Here is an 18,871-nt window from a genome sequence, read left to right as displayed (position 1 = left end):
CCATTTCTGTGCAGGACAGGTGGGAAATGTCCAAACCACTCTTTTGCCAAATTGTAATATTGTCTCCAATAAAAAGAAAATGTGAAAGCCACTGAAAAAACAAACAAACAAAAAAACAGTTGAAGTTTAAACAGATCCAATGAAAGAGAACAGTACATCCACTGCCGCACACAGATGATGGCAGAGAACTGATGCTAAGAATGTCTTAGTATGTAAACCTTAACAAATGCAACTTCCACATGCATAAATTCAATGACCTTAATAACGCAGCACTTATACTAAATCTGCGTGTGATGTATCAGGTTGACATAACTTCACACACATGCTGCTTTAATAGTCTTTGCAAGAGCTTGTGAGTAAGACAAATGAGACAAATGCCTCCACAAGTATCCATCACCTTGAGGTGCAGTGGAATGTTACAAAGGGACAATTTAAAGATTCTGTCTAGCACATGCTAAATGTGTTCGAGGTACAGCATTACAAACTGCAGAATAAACTGGCAAATCATTGGTAAATAAATTAGTCATGAGAGAATGACTATATCCTAGAGCGTTTGGACAACATTATCCTGCTATTTTAATCTATTTAAAAATGCCCTTGATGTGGATTAAGCCAACATACACATTACAGGTAATCTCTTATGCACACATGCATCTATTTTCCCTAAAACTGTGAGTCATCTCCGTGGGCACACAGTATGGTTTATTTTAGAGACAGTGTAAATACTGCCATGACTTCAACAGATGCCAAACATTTGGGTCAAAGCCCTCTTAGTGTAAATGTCATTTGACTGTACAGGTCTTTTCACAAGAGCTCATATGGGAACAATCTGATAATTCCATATGATTATCTAAACAAAATTAAGGCTTTGCCTAGTGTTTATCACAAATGAACACTTATGTCAGGGCCAGAGTATGTTTGTTTCATTTTGGTCCATTAGTTCCATTCTGTGTTTCAGTTCCCTGTGCTCATGTCATTGCTGTCATGGTAATGGATTGCCTTGTGCACCTGTTGCTTGTTGAGTTTGCTATTGTCTGTGTATTTAGACTCTGTTGTATTATGTTGGTTGTCCTGTATTGTTTTTACTTTGCATGTGGAGCTGTTGTGTTTTTCTGCTCTGATGCTCCTTGTTCTGGATTATCTTCTTAATTTTTCGTTTTGTAAATATAAATAAAGTAAATATAAATATCAATATAAATATAAATGCTGCATCAAGATCCAACTCGCCTCTCCTCACCTTAACCTCGTCGTGACAACTTACATACTTTTACAATGTATTTCACTACAGATTGCATGCAGTAAAATGTGATCTGTAATGTATTACTCAGGGTAACAATCTAAATACTTCCCCAAATAAATCAGGAATTGAACTTATAAGTTCATCTTGTTTTAAAGATTTTTTTTATTTATTATTATTTTTATCAAGTGTCTTAAGGTCTGATACTTGCTTCTCATTTATTAGCTCATAGTAGCCTCATTCTTATAAGTCAGATTCAGCATAATAGATGATTGTTGCCTAAATGTGTTAAACATGTACTTTTTACATTTACATGCTAAGTAATTTGCTGTTTATACTGCCCAAACATATGATAAGACATACTGTTGCTGTAGTTCACAGCATCTAGCAGTCTGTGGATTCCTTTTCTGCACCAACAAGACTCCAGAAAGTTACTGTACCTCACACTGTGGGTTCTCAACAGTGCTCAAAAAAGGTGATTTTAAGTCTGAAGTTGAGGGCCTTGACTTATAGTTTTAGGAAGGGTTTTTATATACAAGCACAGGTTTGACTGTCCCTGATAACAGGTGCATGTATCAGGTCAAATCTCACAGGAATATGAACCCAAACACAGGTTTAAATAGAAGAGTAAACATCAGGTAAGTAACAAGTTCACAGTAACTTTCTGGGATAGTATAAACATCTGAAGAAAATGTATCTTTCCACTTGAAAAGCACCAACGCCATAACAACCTAAAAGAATACAAAACGAGATTACAGGGGAGAGTATAACTGGAAGATGATCAGACGATTAGACAGGAGAAGGTCAAACACAGGAACAGGTAATCCAGAGAACATGACTACAAACTCCATGGCACAAACTCCTGTGTCAAACTCTGTTCCCGGAGGGACACTGTCCTGAACAAACAGCTGCAAAACACCTGCCTGGAAGTTTCGAGTAATCTTAAAGACCTTGATTATCAAGTTCAGGTGTTTTTAAAAGTCATTTGACCCCAAAGTCATAATAACTGAATAGTTTAGATGAAATCACATCACAATTTAAGCACTAACAAGGAAAATGTGATGGGTCTTCGAGTGAATGACAGCTGATGCAGTAGGGTTACACAAAACCTGATAGAATATTCTTCAATCTGAGAACAACAAAACAGCTCAGAGAGAATAATGAGCTGAACTCCTTTGATCGAACGAAGTTTAGCACTCTAAATGGCCCCGACAATAATATGCCAGCTTTTTTAATAACTAATTTTGTACATTTGAAACAATTGGCTAAATGCTCTTTGCTCCATAGAAAATAGATGGTTATATAAAATAGATGTGAAGCCAACTACTAAGCATTTGCTAAAGTCAAGTCTTATATAGCGCTTTTTACAATGCAGATCGCATCAAAGCAGCTTCACAGTGATAACATGAAAATAATACAACAAAGTTTGTTTCTAGAAGAAAATTGCGTCATCGTCCACCCTAAGGCAGATCAATAATATCCTAAAAGATCCTGAAGCCCAAATGAGAGATGAGAGTTACACAATTATTTAACTTCTTTCCACAGGCAGCCGAAGAAGCAATATTTTAATAAAACCTCATTAGCTTATTTCTAACAGTTACATTTTCATGTCAAATGTAAATCTGTGGTCAGTTGGGTCAAATTTGTATTTCTTTCATACATTCGTTTGTATGGACCAAGTTATTTTCGTGTTTTTCTTATGTTTCATTATGGTTTCTTTTGTTCCCTATGTTCCACTGCTTGTCTGTTATCATGGTTACTGATTATGTTCACCATTAGTTTAGTTCCTTGTCACCCCTGTGTATATATTGCCCTATTTTTGTATCTCGAGTTGTTGTCATTGTCTTTATATGTGGATGTAAATCTGGTGCCTTTTAGCCTGTTATTATCTTAATTAATTTGGTTTAATAAAGTGAAAAGGTTGCATTGAGATCCATTTCTCCTCCTCCTCCTCCTCCTCCTCCTCCTCCTCCTCCTCCTCCTCCTCCTCCTCCTCCTCCTCCTCTTCCTCCTCCTCCTCCTCCTCCTCCTCCTCCTCCTACTTGCCTGACCCTCAATGACAATCATAGAGTTCTCATTTATGGCTCATTTAAATATTTTATCTAAAAGATGTTTCTACTAATATTTCATCACTTAAAAAAGAAAAAGAAAAAAGAAGAAGATCCAAGCTGGATTCACACCCACACATCAGAGTGCATTTTATTTTTTAAATAACAGATACCAAAGTATATCTAAGATGTATCTAAAATAGTTAGATTTTTCAGTGCAGGGCTATTTGAAAACTTATTTGCTATCCTTGTTTGAATGTATCTGTAAAGAAAAACTGAAACAAGATGCATTACGTGAAGAGTTTTAAAACATTTAAAGGGCGTCTATTATGCCCCTTATCAAAAGATATAAAATAAGTCTATGCTGTCCCCAGAGTGTGTATGTAAAATTTTAGCTCTAAATACCCAACAGATATTTTTTTTTACAGCATGTTTAAATTGTCACTTTTTGGGGCTCATAAAAACGTGCCATTATAGTGTGTATCCCTTTAAATGCAAATGAGCTGCTGCTCTCAGCACAGAGGGCATACAATGATGCCTACAGAGCCAGAGAATATATGCTGTATGGAGATAGAACAGGTGTAGTTTAGTTTAATTACGGTTATAACGTATTTGTCATCAGCTTTGATCGACTAATAATAGAAGCCTGCTGTAGCGGACCCCGTCCGAATGATGGCCAAAAATATACTAATGAGTTCAAAGAAGTTTATTGTACATCACACAAAAGATGAAGCGTCAGTTTTACTCCAGAAAATCACTGTAAGAGCTGAATAAACACAGTATAATAAGTGCTCTGAAAAAAAAAAAAAGAAGAAGAAAAATGTACTTAATTTTTCTTTGGCAAGTTTTTGCACAAATATTTTTAAAGTAAATTTCACACGCATATTTTTAAGTAAATTTCACATATGAAATTAAGTAAACTCTACTTAACTAAGTTAAGTGAAAGCAACAAAGGAAATAAGTAGTTTTAAAAAGGTTGAGTAATATCTATTTAGTTGAAAGTTTCTTTGCAATACATTTCACTCACTGAATATTGAATTAAACTACACTTTTAAAGTATATGCTTTACTTAGAAACATCTAAGTAATTAATACAATAGATATTCTACATATAGGGTGTCACACATCATGTGAACCCAGAGACCTCAATACTTGGTAGACAGTACACAATGACGGTAACATTTGATGGATCGTTTTTGTGTTTGAATGTGTCATTTTGAGTGGAAAATTATATCCAAATGTCACAAAATGGCAAGTTACTAATCCTGACAACAAAAGTAATGATGAAACAGTGTAAATACAGCTGGAAAACAGTGAAAAATGTACCTCGTTAATTATTCAAGGCCCAGTGCATGATGGGAACACCAGTATCAGAAAAGTTGAGTAAATTTACTTAATTTTATAACGTTGATATTTACACTTTGACTTTGGCACATTTTAGAGTGGCCTTTTATTGTGGCCAGCCTAAGGCACACCTGTTCAATAATAATGCTGTCTAATCAGCATCTTGATATGCCACATAATCTCGGCAAAGGAGAAGTGCTCACTAACACAGATTTAGACAGATTTGTGAACAATATTTGAGAGAAATAGGCCTTTTGTGTACATAGAAAAAGTCTTAGATATTTGAGTTCAGCTCATGAAAAATGGGGGCAAAAACAAAAGTGTTGCGTTTATAATTTTGTTCAGTGTAAGTATAACAATAAGTGGCTTAACACTGCACTCGTGGTAGTTTGAAAAAAAAAAAGAAAGAAAAGAAAAGAAAAATATAGAAGAATGGCTGTTTTCTCATTTTGTTTGGTTGTAAAAAGTGTATAGGGTCGCTAACGACCCGAGGTATGTAATAGTGTAAGTATATTTTTGTGCCATTTACCTTAATTTCCCAAGGTGGCAATGTCTAGTACATGCTGTGATGTTTCACTCATAATTACCAAAGGCATAAACCAAAATAATACACAAGTGCCATCAGCAAAACTTGAAATGGCTCAGAGCAAGTACAGTACGCAATATTATAAAACGGTTGTAGTTCCAATCCTTGATTCTGATAATAGTTAAATTAATAGTTAATAGCTGTGTTTTATTCACGATTGATCTCATTGATATTGTTAATTGAAGCTATAGTAGAGTATTGTGAGAGATCGAGTAAGCGAGTGTACCTGCATTTACAGTAGACATAGCATTTTCCTCCAGGTCAGTCCTATATTCATAATAAAAAAAAATCCGTTTGAATTTCCGCTGCTATATTGTCCTTTTGACAGTTAAGGGATTTTCCCGTGCCTATAGTCATCTGTCAGTTGTGTCTTCCTTTTCCGTGATCACAAGTTCACAAGAGCCCTTTCAATGTAAAAGTCTTCTCTACTGACTGACTCGCTCATAAAGACAGTCTTTGCTGCCATCTATTGGCGAAAAAATGCATGTAACTTCTGTTGCTGTTTACGGTCAGGGACTATTTTTTTTCCAGCGGAAGGAAGGCTTTTAGTGATTTTATTTCATGAAAGTTGCATAGATACATATTTTTCGGCTTTAATACTTGTATTGTGTGGTAACCGTTTTATAAAATCAATAAGGTACTCAAGGCTAGTGCTGTATCGTGAATAAGTAAAGGCCTCTCGTACCTCATTGCTTACATATATTAGTGTCAGTGTCACTTGATGGTGGATCTGATGAAGAAGCTGTCAGCGATAAAGATATTTATTTTGAAGATGTTGAAAGCAATAGTTTTGAGAATTTGGTTGAGTTCGAGAATATGAGCCAGAAGCTGGTAAGATATAGATATCATCTGTGTTAGATAGATCTGGGTCACCAAAGACCCAAATATGTAATAATGATTGGCGAAACATTCATGCATTTAAGGCATAGTTCATTGAGCAATGACATTAACTCTTTCCCCGCCAGGGTTTTTTTTTAAACATTGCCAGCCCACCAGCATTTTATCATTTTCACAAAACTTCCATGGCCCCCAGAATATCTTGCTGTATGAATATCTGAACATGCAACATAACAAAAGAAATAACAGAGCCTCTTTTCTAGCTTAATGCATTCTTTTTTTATCAAAACTGGAATGTGGGTAAAGTAAAAAAACAACAACAAAAAAAAAATAAACCTTTTGAACAAAATAGTGCTTTTCAAAGACTACAACATGCATAAGCAATGTTTTTATCCCTTGTTTCTGTTTTATTCATTTATTTATTTATGATCCAGAGATTCAGTAATCTTTCAGAAGATGCATAATAGTGCCCCCTACCGTATAAGCTAAGTGTACTGGTGCCGTTGCTCTGTGGCTGCTGTCGCATCATCCAAGTGGATGCTGCACACTGGTGGTTGAGGAGAGATTCACTGGTGGGATTGTAAAGCGCCTTGGGTGTACAGTAGTGCACAGTAAAGCATTATATAAATGCCTCTTTTCATTTCATTTTTATTTCAACTCAAGCACTGAACTGGCAGTGGACTTTGTCAATATGCACGTTGCAAAGAGATGCCACTTCTGGTCATAACGTTTCCTTATGGAGGGAGCTCTAGCATTTAGGATGGCCTTACCAACCTCAGTTGAGAGACTGGAATCTGTGAGTTGGTACCCTACAGGGGTCAAACCCACAGCATCTAAATATTGGGCAGAGGGTGGGTAATTACACACCGCACCTGAGACCTTCAGGTCGTTCCTGGTTGGAATCTCCCATGGAGAGCCTTTCAGGAAAGATCCTAGGAAAACAAGACTCAGGCCGGCCAAAACGGAGCAACAGGCAAACTCTGTCCCGGTGAACCCTCGATAGAACACTCGGGAGGTAGAACACCACGTCTGCACCAAGGCATCCAGCTCTAACCGAGCTGGAAATGTCAGGGCGAAGGGAACAGTGGGAACAGTGGGGTCAACTCTGCTGAAGCAAACAGGTCCACCAACTTCACCATTCCCCGGGCCTCAGTCCCTGCCTCAACAGGATTTCCACTCCCACATTCTAATACCCTGGAATAAAGACTGTCTTCCTTGATAGCAGTCTGATCTCAGCTCAGAGCATGATCTGCTGCTCCAACCTGAACACAACCTGTCCTGATGATTTATACATGAGACTACGGATGAGTTGTCCATCCAGACCAACACATGGTAGCCCCTCAGGTCTGGGAGGAAGTAATTCTGAGCCATAAATACAGCTTTCCTCTCTAGGTAGTTCATGTACCAGGAGATTTGCCCCAAATCCCCAGGGCCAGGGTGACCATTCCGGACCGCTCTCCAACCTGTGAGGGAGAAGTCTTTGGACACAGTCTCCCAACGTGAAATCCAAGGCATACAAATTGGGGTCTCTTACACATAGAAAGGGTACAAAGACATCTGCGCATAACCCTTATTGTTTTCAAAGTGTTTCCTAATGGGTGAAACCCACTGCTCTTGACCCACAACTGGAATGGTCTAGTGCTGCAGCCTCATTGGTATCACATTAAGAGTGGCTGTCATGAGACCCAGCAGCCTCTGATATTGGCTGATAGGAACATAGCCTGAGTACTTTCATGGCTGTAAGGATGGACTCGACCCGACCCGAGCAGGTGACAAATGTGCCTGTATCGATGTCATGTCCAACAACAACCTCACAAAATTCTTCACAAAAGTCTTGGAGAGAGCATGCTTTTCTTACAGATTAACCTCAAGTGGACAAGAACAAGATCGATTTCAAAACACAATTTTTTTAGACTGAGCTAGAATCAGACAGTTGTCAGTGCAGTTCAGTACACGGATGCCCTGAAGTCGCAATGGAGTCAGGTCGGCAACGTGCAGTGCCCGGGCCCCCAGTCTTGACTAGGGGGGACACAGGCAGCCACACTGACCTTTTCCTTCTCCCTACTCCTGTAGAAGCCACAGGCTTCTGGAACTGGGAAGGGAAAAAACTGTCACCGTCTACTTTTTGGCCACCTGAAACCTATCGACAACAGAGTTGACTGCGTCACCAAATAGTCCAGATGGTGAATTCCGGCGTCCAACAAGAAAGTTGTTTCCTTTTCCTTAATGCTGGAGAGGTATAGCCACAGATGCCTCTCCGTGGCCACCATTGTAGCTATTGAACGATGGCACAGGCTGTGTCCCTCACCAGTGTTCAGGTGTTTTAGCAGGTCAGCCTAGTACGCCTGCAAAACCGCCATCATGTGCAGTGATGCATCAGCCTAACCTGCAGCTTCATATGCCTTATCTACCAGGCCAGATTTAATTTTAAAGGACCTGGATCTCGAGAGCTGATCAAGCATGCTCTGCTCCCAAACAAATCACACTCAAATCATGAACATAATCCCTCATAAGATAGTGAGGGCATGGCAGCACACATTGGTTATACTCTTTTCTAGATGCCATATTTCACTCATTCAATACACTACAGGGTATTGAATGAGGGTATAGACACACGGTGTCTTTATGACAAAGAAGCTGATGACATTTATATTGACATCGCCTATATTCCGTCACCTGACCTTGAACAAAAATTGCCTAGTTTCAACACGTGCTTAAGACACACTCAAGCAGAACATTGCATCAACGTCATGACACAGCGTTGAGTTCCCTCAAAAGGAACTGGTAATCATAAGGATTCTCAGTGTAATCGAAAACCCATTAGGATAGAAATTTCTGTGATGGCAGTATTGTATTTTTATAATTTATTTTCACCACAATATTGTAAGTGAAGCTAACTTTCACATCGTGTTCACCTTTATAACTGACATTTTAGCCAGCTTCCATGTACTGCTGGCCTCCTATCCTTGTCTATTTCAATCAGTTTGATGATGCACAGATCTAGAGCACATAACCATTTCGAATTGTTAACTTATGAAAAAATTGTTGTAGATGCATTGATTTACTCAGAAAATCAAAAGCATCTGCTGTGTGTATTCTGTCATGGGGATTATGATGCTTTGGCAAATATTGAATGAAAGATTTGTAATGTTTTAAATAAATTGCTATTATGTGATGAATAGATGCTTTTGAATTGTTACCTGAGCCCATAAAGCACAGTGCCATCTGGATGAAGACGGATCATTCTGTTCTTCACTGTTACACCATGTACAAAAGACTTCTTGTCATTCAGGAAGTATGTATCCGGCACCCACAGCTGATCAGCTACCCTGTTATCCAGCGTCAGGTTAAGAGGAATCTCAGAATAGGACAGGCGTTTGTCTCGCCAGGCTTGCTGGAAATACATAGTCAATGTGTAGTCCTGAAAAAACAAAGCATAAACACAGAGAAGATTACTGAATTACCAGGTCTAAAGACAATATAAGAAAGTCAAAGAAAGAAGATAGGAAAGAAAGAAGGCGATATTTTAGGGAATATTTTTAAATCTTTTGGGGGTTAATATTACATGACTGGCTTTAAAATTTGATGACGTTACGTTAAAAGCAAGAGTGCACACCAGGTTAAAAATGAGTGTTAAAACACTGGAGACTAATACAGGTATAATGACAGAAAGCACACTGGGACTTCTGATCAAAAATGAACCATTTCAATCATTCTTATAATAATTCAATCATTTAGGCATTGTTCACCTAAAAATGCCATCATGTCGTTCCAAACCTGCAATGCTGATTTAGACTATCAAATAACTCACTGACCTTTAAAACAGCAATGACACTTTTTGCACAGGCATTTCAAAATGTAAAGCATTCATCAGTAAGCAACCAACGTACATGAAAAAGTACAAAGCAGGTGACAGAATATGGGAGACTAGGAATGGTTGTATCATATTTTGCTTTTAATGTTTGTAACTGTGTTTTTTGACTATTTATTTTAAATTGTGATATGTTTTCTTAGTTGTTCTGAAATTCAAATAAAAACAAGATGTGAAATGTATAAATTCTTTGCCAAATTCAAGCAAATAACACTGATTAATTAAAGAAAGGGAATATATAGGGACATAATTTGTGAATGTCTTCATTCTAAATATTAAAATATTATTTAACACTAAATATTATTTAAAAGGTAAGCAACTATTTAAATGTTCTCTATTAAATGCAAAAGGCACTCGTGCACTTTTACCCCACACTCTTTCATCATTAAAACTGAAGTGTCGCACTGGAATTCGGCTTATGTTAATAGTACAGTCCAACTTCATTGATTTCCAACTTTTGCTTAAAAATGTAACTTTTTCCAACATTCTGTCCTCCTAACAACAGGGCGGTGAGTAATGAAGTGCAGGGGGAACTTGTCACCCTCAGTGGAGGGCATGGCCCTAGTTTGTACACAACAGCATTACTGCTGTGTAGCAGAACTTGAAGTGTGTTTGGGGTCCAGAAACCCCACTGATTTACCCTAAAATATTTTTAATTAGTTCCTAATTAGTTCTTAATTAAAACTAATTAAAACCCAACAGGCAAACATTGCTTCTGTTTAACCACCAAGCAGACATGCACTTTTCAGAAATGTTAGATGATGGTATAATTCTTTCTTCTTTTAATTTTCCTTTCTGTTTGGGGTTAATTTTAAATACATCGTAGGAAGGTAAATGAATAGATATATAAATAAATGGCTAAGTCTCTTGCTAAAGCGTTTAGCATTAAAAGAGACTCTGAAAAATATGTCTGTGGCACGTAGTGCTAAATGCCAGTCCAATGTACCTCAAAGGTGATGATGACATTTTTCTGTTTACACGCTGATAAACCCAATCTCAGATTTGCTCTCTTGCTGCAAAGCTTATTATGAAATACCATGCAACACCAGGCGGGCTTTCATGACTTTCTCTTATCATTATTAAAGGGAGTTCTGGAAAGTTTTAAAAGAAATTGAGTCGCTGAGACTTAAAGAGTATGCTTAGTATGATCAGCAAGACTTCTTAAGGTTCTAATCTTCTCCTCATAGTACTTTTATCAGGCCAGCTACTGGCTGTCTTCTATTAGGATACCTGTAATCTATTTACTCTGGCTAGAAGTTTGAGTGTGGCTCATAGTCTGGGAAAACTATATACATCCTGTGTGCCACCAGAAACACTACAGTGAGGCAGCAAACAACATAAAAATAGCTGTCACCATTGCTATCCTACATTTTCTCAGTGGAGGTGGCTGTCAAATGCTTGGAGCTAATGAGCATCATGGTGTACAGTAAGCTAGTGTGGGTGGGGACGGATGATGTTTCTGTTGTGCTTCTGTCAGAAAGGAAGGAACCATGTGAGTAACATGCTCTGTAAAGAGGTTTTGGGAAGTGTCTTCTGAAGAATCATGGGACAGCACCTGTTATTCAACCTCATCAGAGAGTTGACATCATCTTCAGAGTTCATATGGATTTTCTGCAATGGGTGACCACCACTCAAGAGATAATTAAATGGAGAGGGTCGCCACATGAGTGCAACAATTACTAGACACAATTAGAGCTGTCTGAAGTCCAGTCTCATTAAGTTGTTGAGTTTAAATGTAGAAGATGCAGCAAATGCATTACCAAGGGCGATATTTCAGTAAGTACGGTCTAAAGTTTCCTGAAAACTATGAGCATCAGATTTTTTTATTAGGTTAACTTTAAGTTCCATTTAATTTATAGTAGGTCTCTCTTATTTAGATGTTTTTGTCCCGTAAATGTAACGCTGTTCCAAAAATTAAGTTATATCCTTATGAAAAAGAAGATTATTAAAGTGTGCTATTAGCATTCTTCTTTAGTCTACGTTTTATGTACTTCTCAGAAATATACTTAAAATTGCACTAAAGTATACTTGACTTATACTGACAGAAAGGTCTAAGTATATTTGGACTATACATGTACTCATTCTTTTGATTGAGATATACTTAAAAGGATAATTAAGTATTCTAAGTATACTTGGCATACAGTGTACATACAGTCTTAAACTTACATTGTTTGATTATAAATGTTGCTAATCCTGGGTATCTGAATTTTTGTGTAGGCTAGTCTACTGGTAGTGTACATAGGAATTTGCTTCAAATCTAATTTCTCTCCCTGTCACTGACATAATTTTTCGGCTATCCAGATGCAAGTGATAGAAGATTGCTTGCACAAATGTAAAATAACGCGATCATCAAACATTAAACAGCATATACTGTAAATCAAAACTCCCTAATGTTACCAAATGAAATGTCGAACCAATGAACCCGACTGTTAAGCTTTGGGGGGTGTTGATGGATGTGATTTACTCCATATATGTTTTGATCATCATTCTGAATCCGGACGTAGTCTTTGACGATTTTCCCAGCTTTTTTGTGTAAAATTTAGCTTTTTTTATTTTTATTTTTTATGAAACTTACCCACATACAAGTGTTGATAAAAAAGATGCATGGAGCTAGAATAAAATGTTTTTAAAATGGAAAGAGTTAAAGTACAGTTAAAGGTATATTTCAAGTCTAAAAATAATACCTAAATAGGAACACAGTAGCATACATATAAAGTGCAAAAATAATATATAAATAGTAAACTATAAGTGTGTTATGCTCGCTTAAAAAGTAAACTTACAAGTTTATGCAGTGAAACTACTTAAGCAGGATGAAACAACTAAATTAGTAGTTTACTGAGAGTACACTTCAAAATGTTCTTTCATAAACAAAAAAAATGTAAACTACTAGTTCACTTGTAGTAGTGATGTTGTACAAATGAGAAACGCAGTTGTGAACTAGTTGTACACTTAAAGTTACTCCTGTTACTCTTATAGTGTCCACCTTATTCTGCTCTAAACAATGCGCGCTGCCATAACGACGACTCCGCTTGCCTACTTCCGGTTCGTAGCGGTGCCTACTTCCGGTTGACCTGTACTAGCAGCGAGAGAATGAGTTCAAGCTCCTCATGTGCTGTTGTTGGTTGTTCAATTCAAAGAAGAATTCAAACTTTTTAGAAACTGAGTGTTTCGAACATAAGATAAGAAGGAGATAATGCTCATGTCCGGTTCCGTACATTCAATAAGGTAAACGTTTAGAGTGGTTACCTGCGTTAAAATTGAAGCATAAGAAAAAAAGTCGGAAAACTTTGCCCATTAATTAGATGTGCAAGGCAAGCAGGCAAGTTTTCGGGTTGTTATGGACAATTAAAAATGTGAATATTCACGTTGCACTAGCGGTGGACTTTAAGTGAATTTATTTAAAGATTTATTTTTTAATCATCTAGTACAGGTCAAGCACTACGAACCGGAAGTAGGCAACCGGAGTCGTCGTTATGGCAGCACGCATTGTTGTTTAGAGCAGAATAAGGTGGATATACTTAAATATTTTTTTATTTACTAAAAAGTTGGCCAATTTAGTCTCAAGCAGTATTGAAATAGTGCACAAGTTTACTACTATTACATTGATATTAGTATACTTACTACTGTACATAAAGTATACCTAAAATATACTTTACCTAAGTATACTTAATAAAATGAACTTGAAGTATACTTCTTTTTTTAAGGGTAAACAAGATCCAATAAACAAAAGTGGGGTACAATAGAGAGTTCCTTTTAGAATAATTCCTTGATCTATTTTTTTTCCACAGACAGTCCCAATCTATGTGAAAATGCCATTAATCGGCAAGTTCAATGGACCAGCAAGTTCACAATAGTCACAATTTCACAAACCATATTATATACATGCATGTGTGTATTGGGTGAGAAACAGAGCTGGTCTGAGACTGGTTAGTGTTAGTAGTTAAGAAGTCTCAGAACCAGCTGACCTGGGGGGATTTTTTTTCAGGGTTCAGTTCTTGTGTTTGTAATGCTTTAAAATATAACGAATCTGTGGGACTCGATTTTAGATGCATTTGGTCCTTGCATATTAATCAATAGAAATCACCTACAGGCATTATTTCCTTTGTAGTTTTAGAATTAAAGCAGGGCAGGCTGAACTCTGCAAATGCTTTTTTATCCTTTTCTCCCATCAACATTTGAAGTAGCTTCTCTATTTCATGGCAGTGCTCTGTGAATTGGAGGGGCCAGAATATGAAAGCCACTGGAAGCTCAGAGCGGCTGTGATGTAAATGACTGTTATTCTCGCTTCTGTCACACTGTGTCTTTTCTCTGAGGGAGGTTTTTTGTTTATTTGTGTGCATTGACCAAGGGAAGACATGATAGCATCTTGATGACTACTGAGAAAAGTGTGAAGCCTCTAATCTTCTCTGCTAAGTTTTTTTTTTGTTGTTGTTGTTCCCAAGGCTTCTATTTATTAAACATCAGTAGCAGCAGAATCAGTTCGCTAAGTGCTAAGTCTGTGCTAAGAGAAAAATCTTCTTTCTGTTTCCCCATAAAGGTCCAGAAATGTGTCATTTTTTTCATCAGGTGTGTGATTTCCTTTGTTAATGTGATGTCATTATGTTCCTGTCTTGCCGCCAGCCAATCTCTGCATTGCTGATCATGGTTTAGAGCATCAATAGATCTGCCCTTTCCAAAGAACACAAGAATGCACAGTAATCTCAGACAACTTAATCCAGATATTGTTAGAAGGTCTGGCACATCATCTCAGATGTATAAAGCGAAGTATGAATAAAGAACCCCTGGTTCTTTGAATAAGTACAGCGTTTACTCAGGAAACACTAAATATATAAAGGCTAATGTTTTATGTATTTGAGGAGCGAAGAAGAGTGTCTAAGTCTAGCATTTGTCCTCTAGTCATAAGCCGCTTTCCGACCGGAGGAACCTTTTCACAGTTCCTAGAACTATTGGGGGAAGTTCCCAACTAGGAACGATTTTAGTTCTAGGAACTCCATTTGGAGGAACTAATTTAGCTCCTACTTCAGAGTAGGGTCTAAACCAGCACTATAGGAACTACCCGTGACGTTAGTGTACGCTGATTGACCGAACGCACGCAAAACACCAGTACCCGCCATTTTCTAAAACAGCTATATGTAAACACACAGATTATAGCCTATATATTTACTCCAGAAACTAGATACAAACATGGAAAACAGTGATAGATGGGTCTCTAAACCTTTATGCTGAAGAGAAAATCCAACGCAACTCTGAGGGGACCAAGCCAAACATGATTATGTATTTCTGCTCAGCTAGCAACACTGGACATCAACCACACGGCATAGGCTAATAACCTTTTTTTTTTTTCATATACTGTGTACTTTCTATAACAATTCTATCTAATAACATGTTAAACAGTACTGTTAGACAGATCGCTAACTAACGAACACAGATAATGCGAGCATTGTTTGCTCTGGCATTCTCAGCGCCGCCAAAATAAAGGTCCTTCGCTCCGTCAAAATAAAAGTCGCCATGCTTGCGTCACTCCCTTACCCCTCCTACCAGTTCCTATGGCCACTTGGCCAGTGCGAACGCAAACAGCAAAACTGAGTTTGGGGGAAAGTAGTTCATAGAACTGTTTAGAAGTGGACAGTTCCTATAACTAAGTTCCTGTAACTACTTGGTCGGAAAGCGGCTATAGCCAGTACTGTCTGAAATAACCTATGTGAATAACTTCATCTTTTTTAACATGAAATTTTGGCCAAATGACAGAACAAGCTAAGAGCCCACAGCGCTAAAGTAAACTTAATAAGTTGATGAAAACGTAATTTGATGCACCAACTGAACAGATGCAGCCTTTCTAATGATGGACAAAACATGCATTTCTGAAATTCTCTGATCACCAACCTGGTAACTCCATTTGAGCTTGATTTTGGAAATGTTTAATATCCCTGTCCCCTTAAATTAAACTCATGAAAAAAAAACAAAAAAAAAACCAGATGTTCAGACACCAGCTGAGATTTACCCTAGATATTTTTTAAGACACAGCAGCTCAATCGAATGGAGCATCACACTCAAAACGCATACAATCAGAGCTGTATCAGCACTAGAAGAGGGAAGGAATATTAACTAGATCTCTGTGCAGTTCTGTGGAGTGTGTCCCTGTAGATAAAGATGTAGCTGGCCGCCACATGATTTAGACACTCTTTGAGCAGATTGTACACACTATGCCTTGGCTCTATAATGAAATGCCATATGTTTCCCCTGTGCATTTCACAAATGTTATGTCTCTGAAGTGAGAAAAAAGACATACAAAGCCATTGTGATGTGTAAGGCTGATCAGCTGTTTTTCTGATGCATATTTCATACAAATAAAATCTGAATTTATCTATCGGGCGGGAGGAATTGGGGGTTGGATCTCACTAAAATGAGATTAATTAATGATTTAATTTTAGTTAAATTGTGGACACATTTTACTTACTTGCTCTCTCCAGTTTAAATCATGACATTTTTAATCAATTTGTGCCCTCAATTTTATGAATCCATCCTCATTTTTTTTTACTGTGTGTAGTATTATGAGACATCTATGTTTTATGTTAGGTTCGCAATGAGTTATACAGACATTCTCAATGCTTTGGATTGCATATAAGCATTTTAAGTGAGAGCCATTTTGGATTGAACGTTAAGAACAGAGTGCTTTACCAGTGGTTATATGGTTACTTGGAGGCTAAGCGAGGAAAAAATAAGCAAAACGTGGCCATGATTTAGCTAAAATGAGGGAACTAATTACCATGTCATGTGCCAGCCTGGTCTCATTGTTTTAACAATGCTGAAATGTACAATACAAACGTGTTGACAACATTTAAATGTAAACATCATTATGTCTTTAGAGCTAAAGAAACATAAACTATAATAGGCTATATTTTATTTTTTTTTTTTTTATTTTTTTTATTTACAGATGATATTTGTATAATTGTCATTTGTACATTTTAAATATCAATTTTAGATCCCTTAACCCTACCCCCAAACCCAAACATGACCATTTAATAGAGAAAATAAAAAGAATATATAAAACGTAATGGACAGAAATGTGTAGGAAAATGACAATTAAAATGCTAATCCGACTCTTACCTCTAAACCTACCCATAGCCATTTCTTAAAAATATGTACAGCTATAAAAAAAAACATAACCGACAGACGAGTGTAATTGAAATAATTTATTAATTCATTGAAAAAAATGTCAAAAACGGTACCAAAAGTAGTCCAAATGACAATGTGTTGCCGTCGCAGTTCTCTCTGGCGGTATATAATAGTTTTGTGAGCAGAATTTGAGCTATTAATCAGTAAAAATGTTCACTTCTTGAAGGCGCGCATTTATCATTTAAGCACACGTCACCCAAAACACAGCAACCTGTGATGAAGAAGCATGAAGTTTGAAATCACTGCTGTAAAACGTGTCGTAAAGCTTTTTGAGGCAGCATTTATTTGCTGGGATTTAAATAATGTCTATTCTTTTTCTATTACATTCTGTGCCTGCGTGAAGCATCCACTAATGTCTTTTGCATGCACACTCTGTGCAGTCTATTATTATATGTAGTGGGTGTCAGGTATGAGGGAATATGTGTGTTGATGTATTCATGACCATGCGCTCAGAGCAGCGGGCGTTCTACATGTCGCTGTGGGCGATTTCTGGGCCCTGCTGTTGCCTGGACGAGCTGTCGTCCTTGGGAGCCATTATTATGCTGTCCACCTTTCCTCCAGCTTCATCTATTGATGAAAATGAGATATAACAGAGCCCTCTTCACGTCCATGGATCGATATTGATCCATTTTGTTGGAAAAAAAATAAATAAATTGGATGACAGAATTGGACAAAATAATGGATATGATTTTTGTCTGTGTGCGTGTGTGTGTTGTTTTTGATGAAAGCACATTTGTTCAGGGCTCATTGCCTCAGTGGAAATGGTACATGTTTAAGGGTGGGGTATGTGCACACACACATACACACACACACACACACACACACACACACACACACACACACACACACACACACCCTTGGTCAAGGACACCCCCCCTGAGGAGGCAACATCCCACCTCTATAGGAGTGAACTGCACCGGCAGGGTCTGCATGAGATGATGATGCATTGACAGATTGTAATGACTTGGAGGGTTAGTTCAACCAAAAATGAAAATTATGTAATTAATTACTCACCCTCATCTTGTTCCAAACCCGTAAGACTTTGTTTCATCTTCGTAGCATGAATGAAGATCTGTCCCTCCATTGACAGCTTACGCAAATACCACTTTCAAGCCGCAGAAAGGTTGTAAAGACATCATTAAAGTAACCCATGTGACTCCAGTGGTTTAACCTCAATTTTTTGAAGCGACGTGAGTGCTTTGTTTGCACAAAAAAAAAATTATTTACAAAATATTAATCTCCAACTCTGGTTCACGAGAGCGCCACGGCGCATGGGTGTTTAATTGACCCGAGAGCAGACATATGGTGTGTGAACGCATGTTGGAGATTAATATTTTGCAAACAAAGCACTCAGGCCGCTTCATACATTTGAGGTTAAACTACTGGAATCTTATGTTTTACTTTAATGATGTCTTTACTACTTTGTGGGGCTTGAAAGTGGTAGTTGCGTAGCTGTTTTTCATTTCGGATTTCATCAAGAAGATCTTCATTCGTGTTCTGAAGATGAACGAAAGTCTTACGGTTTTGGAACGACATGAATTAATGACAGAATTTTCATTTTTGGGTGAACTAACACTTTAAATTTGTTAACATTGGTTCATGACATATATTAGGTAATGAAAATACTTACAAAAGAAAAATAAATATATTTTTCACATTTCAGTTGAAACTAAACTTATGTCAGTGCTTGTAATACTGTATGCACAGAGTACTGCACTTTTCTATTAACATTATTTATTAACATCTATTAATAACATATTGTTAGTATGGTCT

The 18,871-nt window shown here is 37.4% G+C and overlaps 1 protein-coding gene across 2 annotated transcripts in view; it reads right to left on the bottom strand.

Annotated features, from left to right (window-relative positions):
- Positions 1–18,871, bottom strand: part of gabrb2b (gamma-aminobutyric acid type A receptor subunit beta2b) — a 137,449-nt gene that overhangs the window by 53,207 nt on the left and 65,371 nt on the right. For both annotated transcript variants that reach the window (XM_079847019.1, XM_079847020.1), the window contains exon 4: positions 9,252–9,472. In XM_079847019.1, the coding sequence (XP_079703145.1) occupies positions 9,252–9,472 (221 nt within the window). The remainder of the gene's footprint in view (positions 1–9,251; positions 9,473–18,871) is intronic.

This window comes from Squalius cephalus (assembly GCF_949319135.1).
Source record: "Squalius cephalus genome assembly, chromosome: 17".
In the NCBI taxonomy this organism is placed as follows: domain Eukaryota; kingdom Metazoa; phylum Chordata; class Actinopteri; order Cypriniformes; family Leuciscidae; genus Squalius; species Squalius cephalus.
The sequence above is the reverse complement of the archived record's forward strand: the minus strand, read 5'-3'. Positions and strand labels throughout refer to the sequence as shown.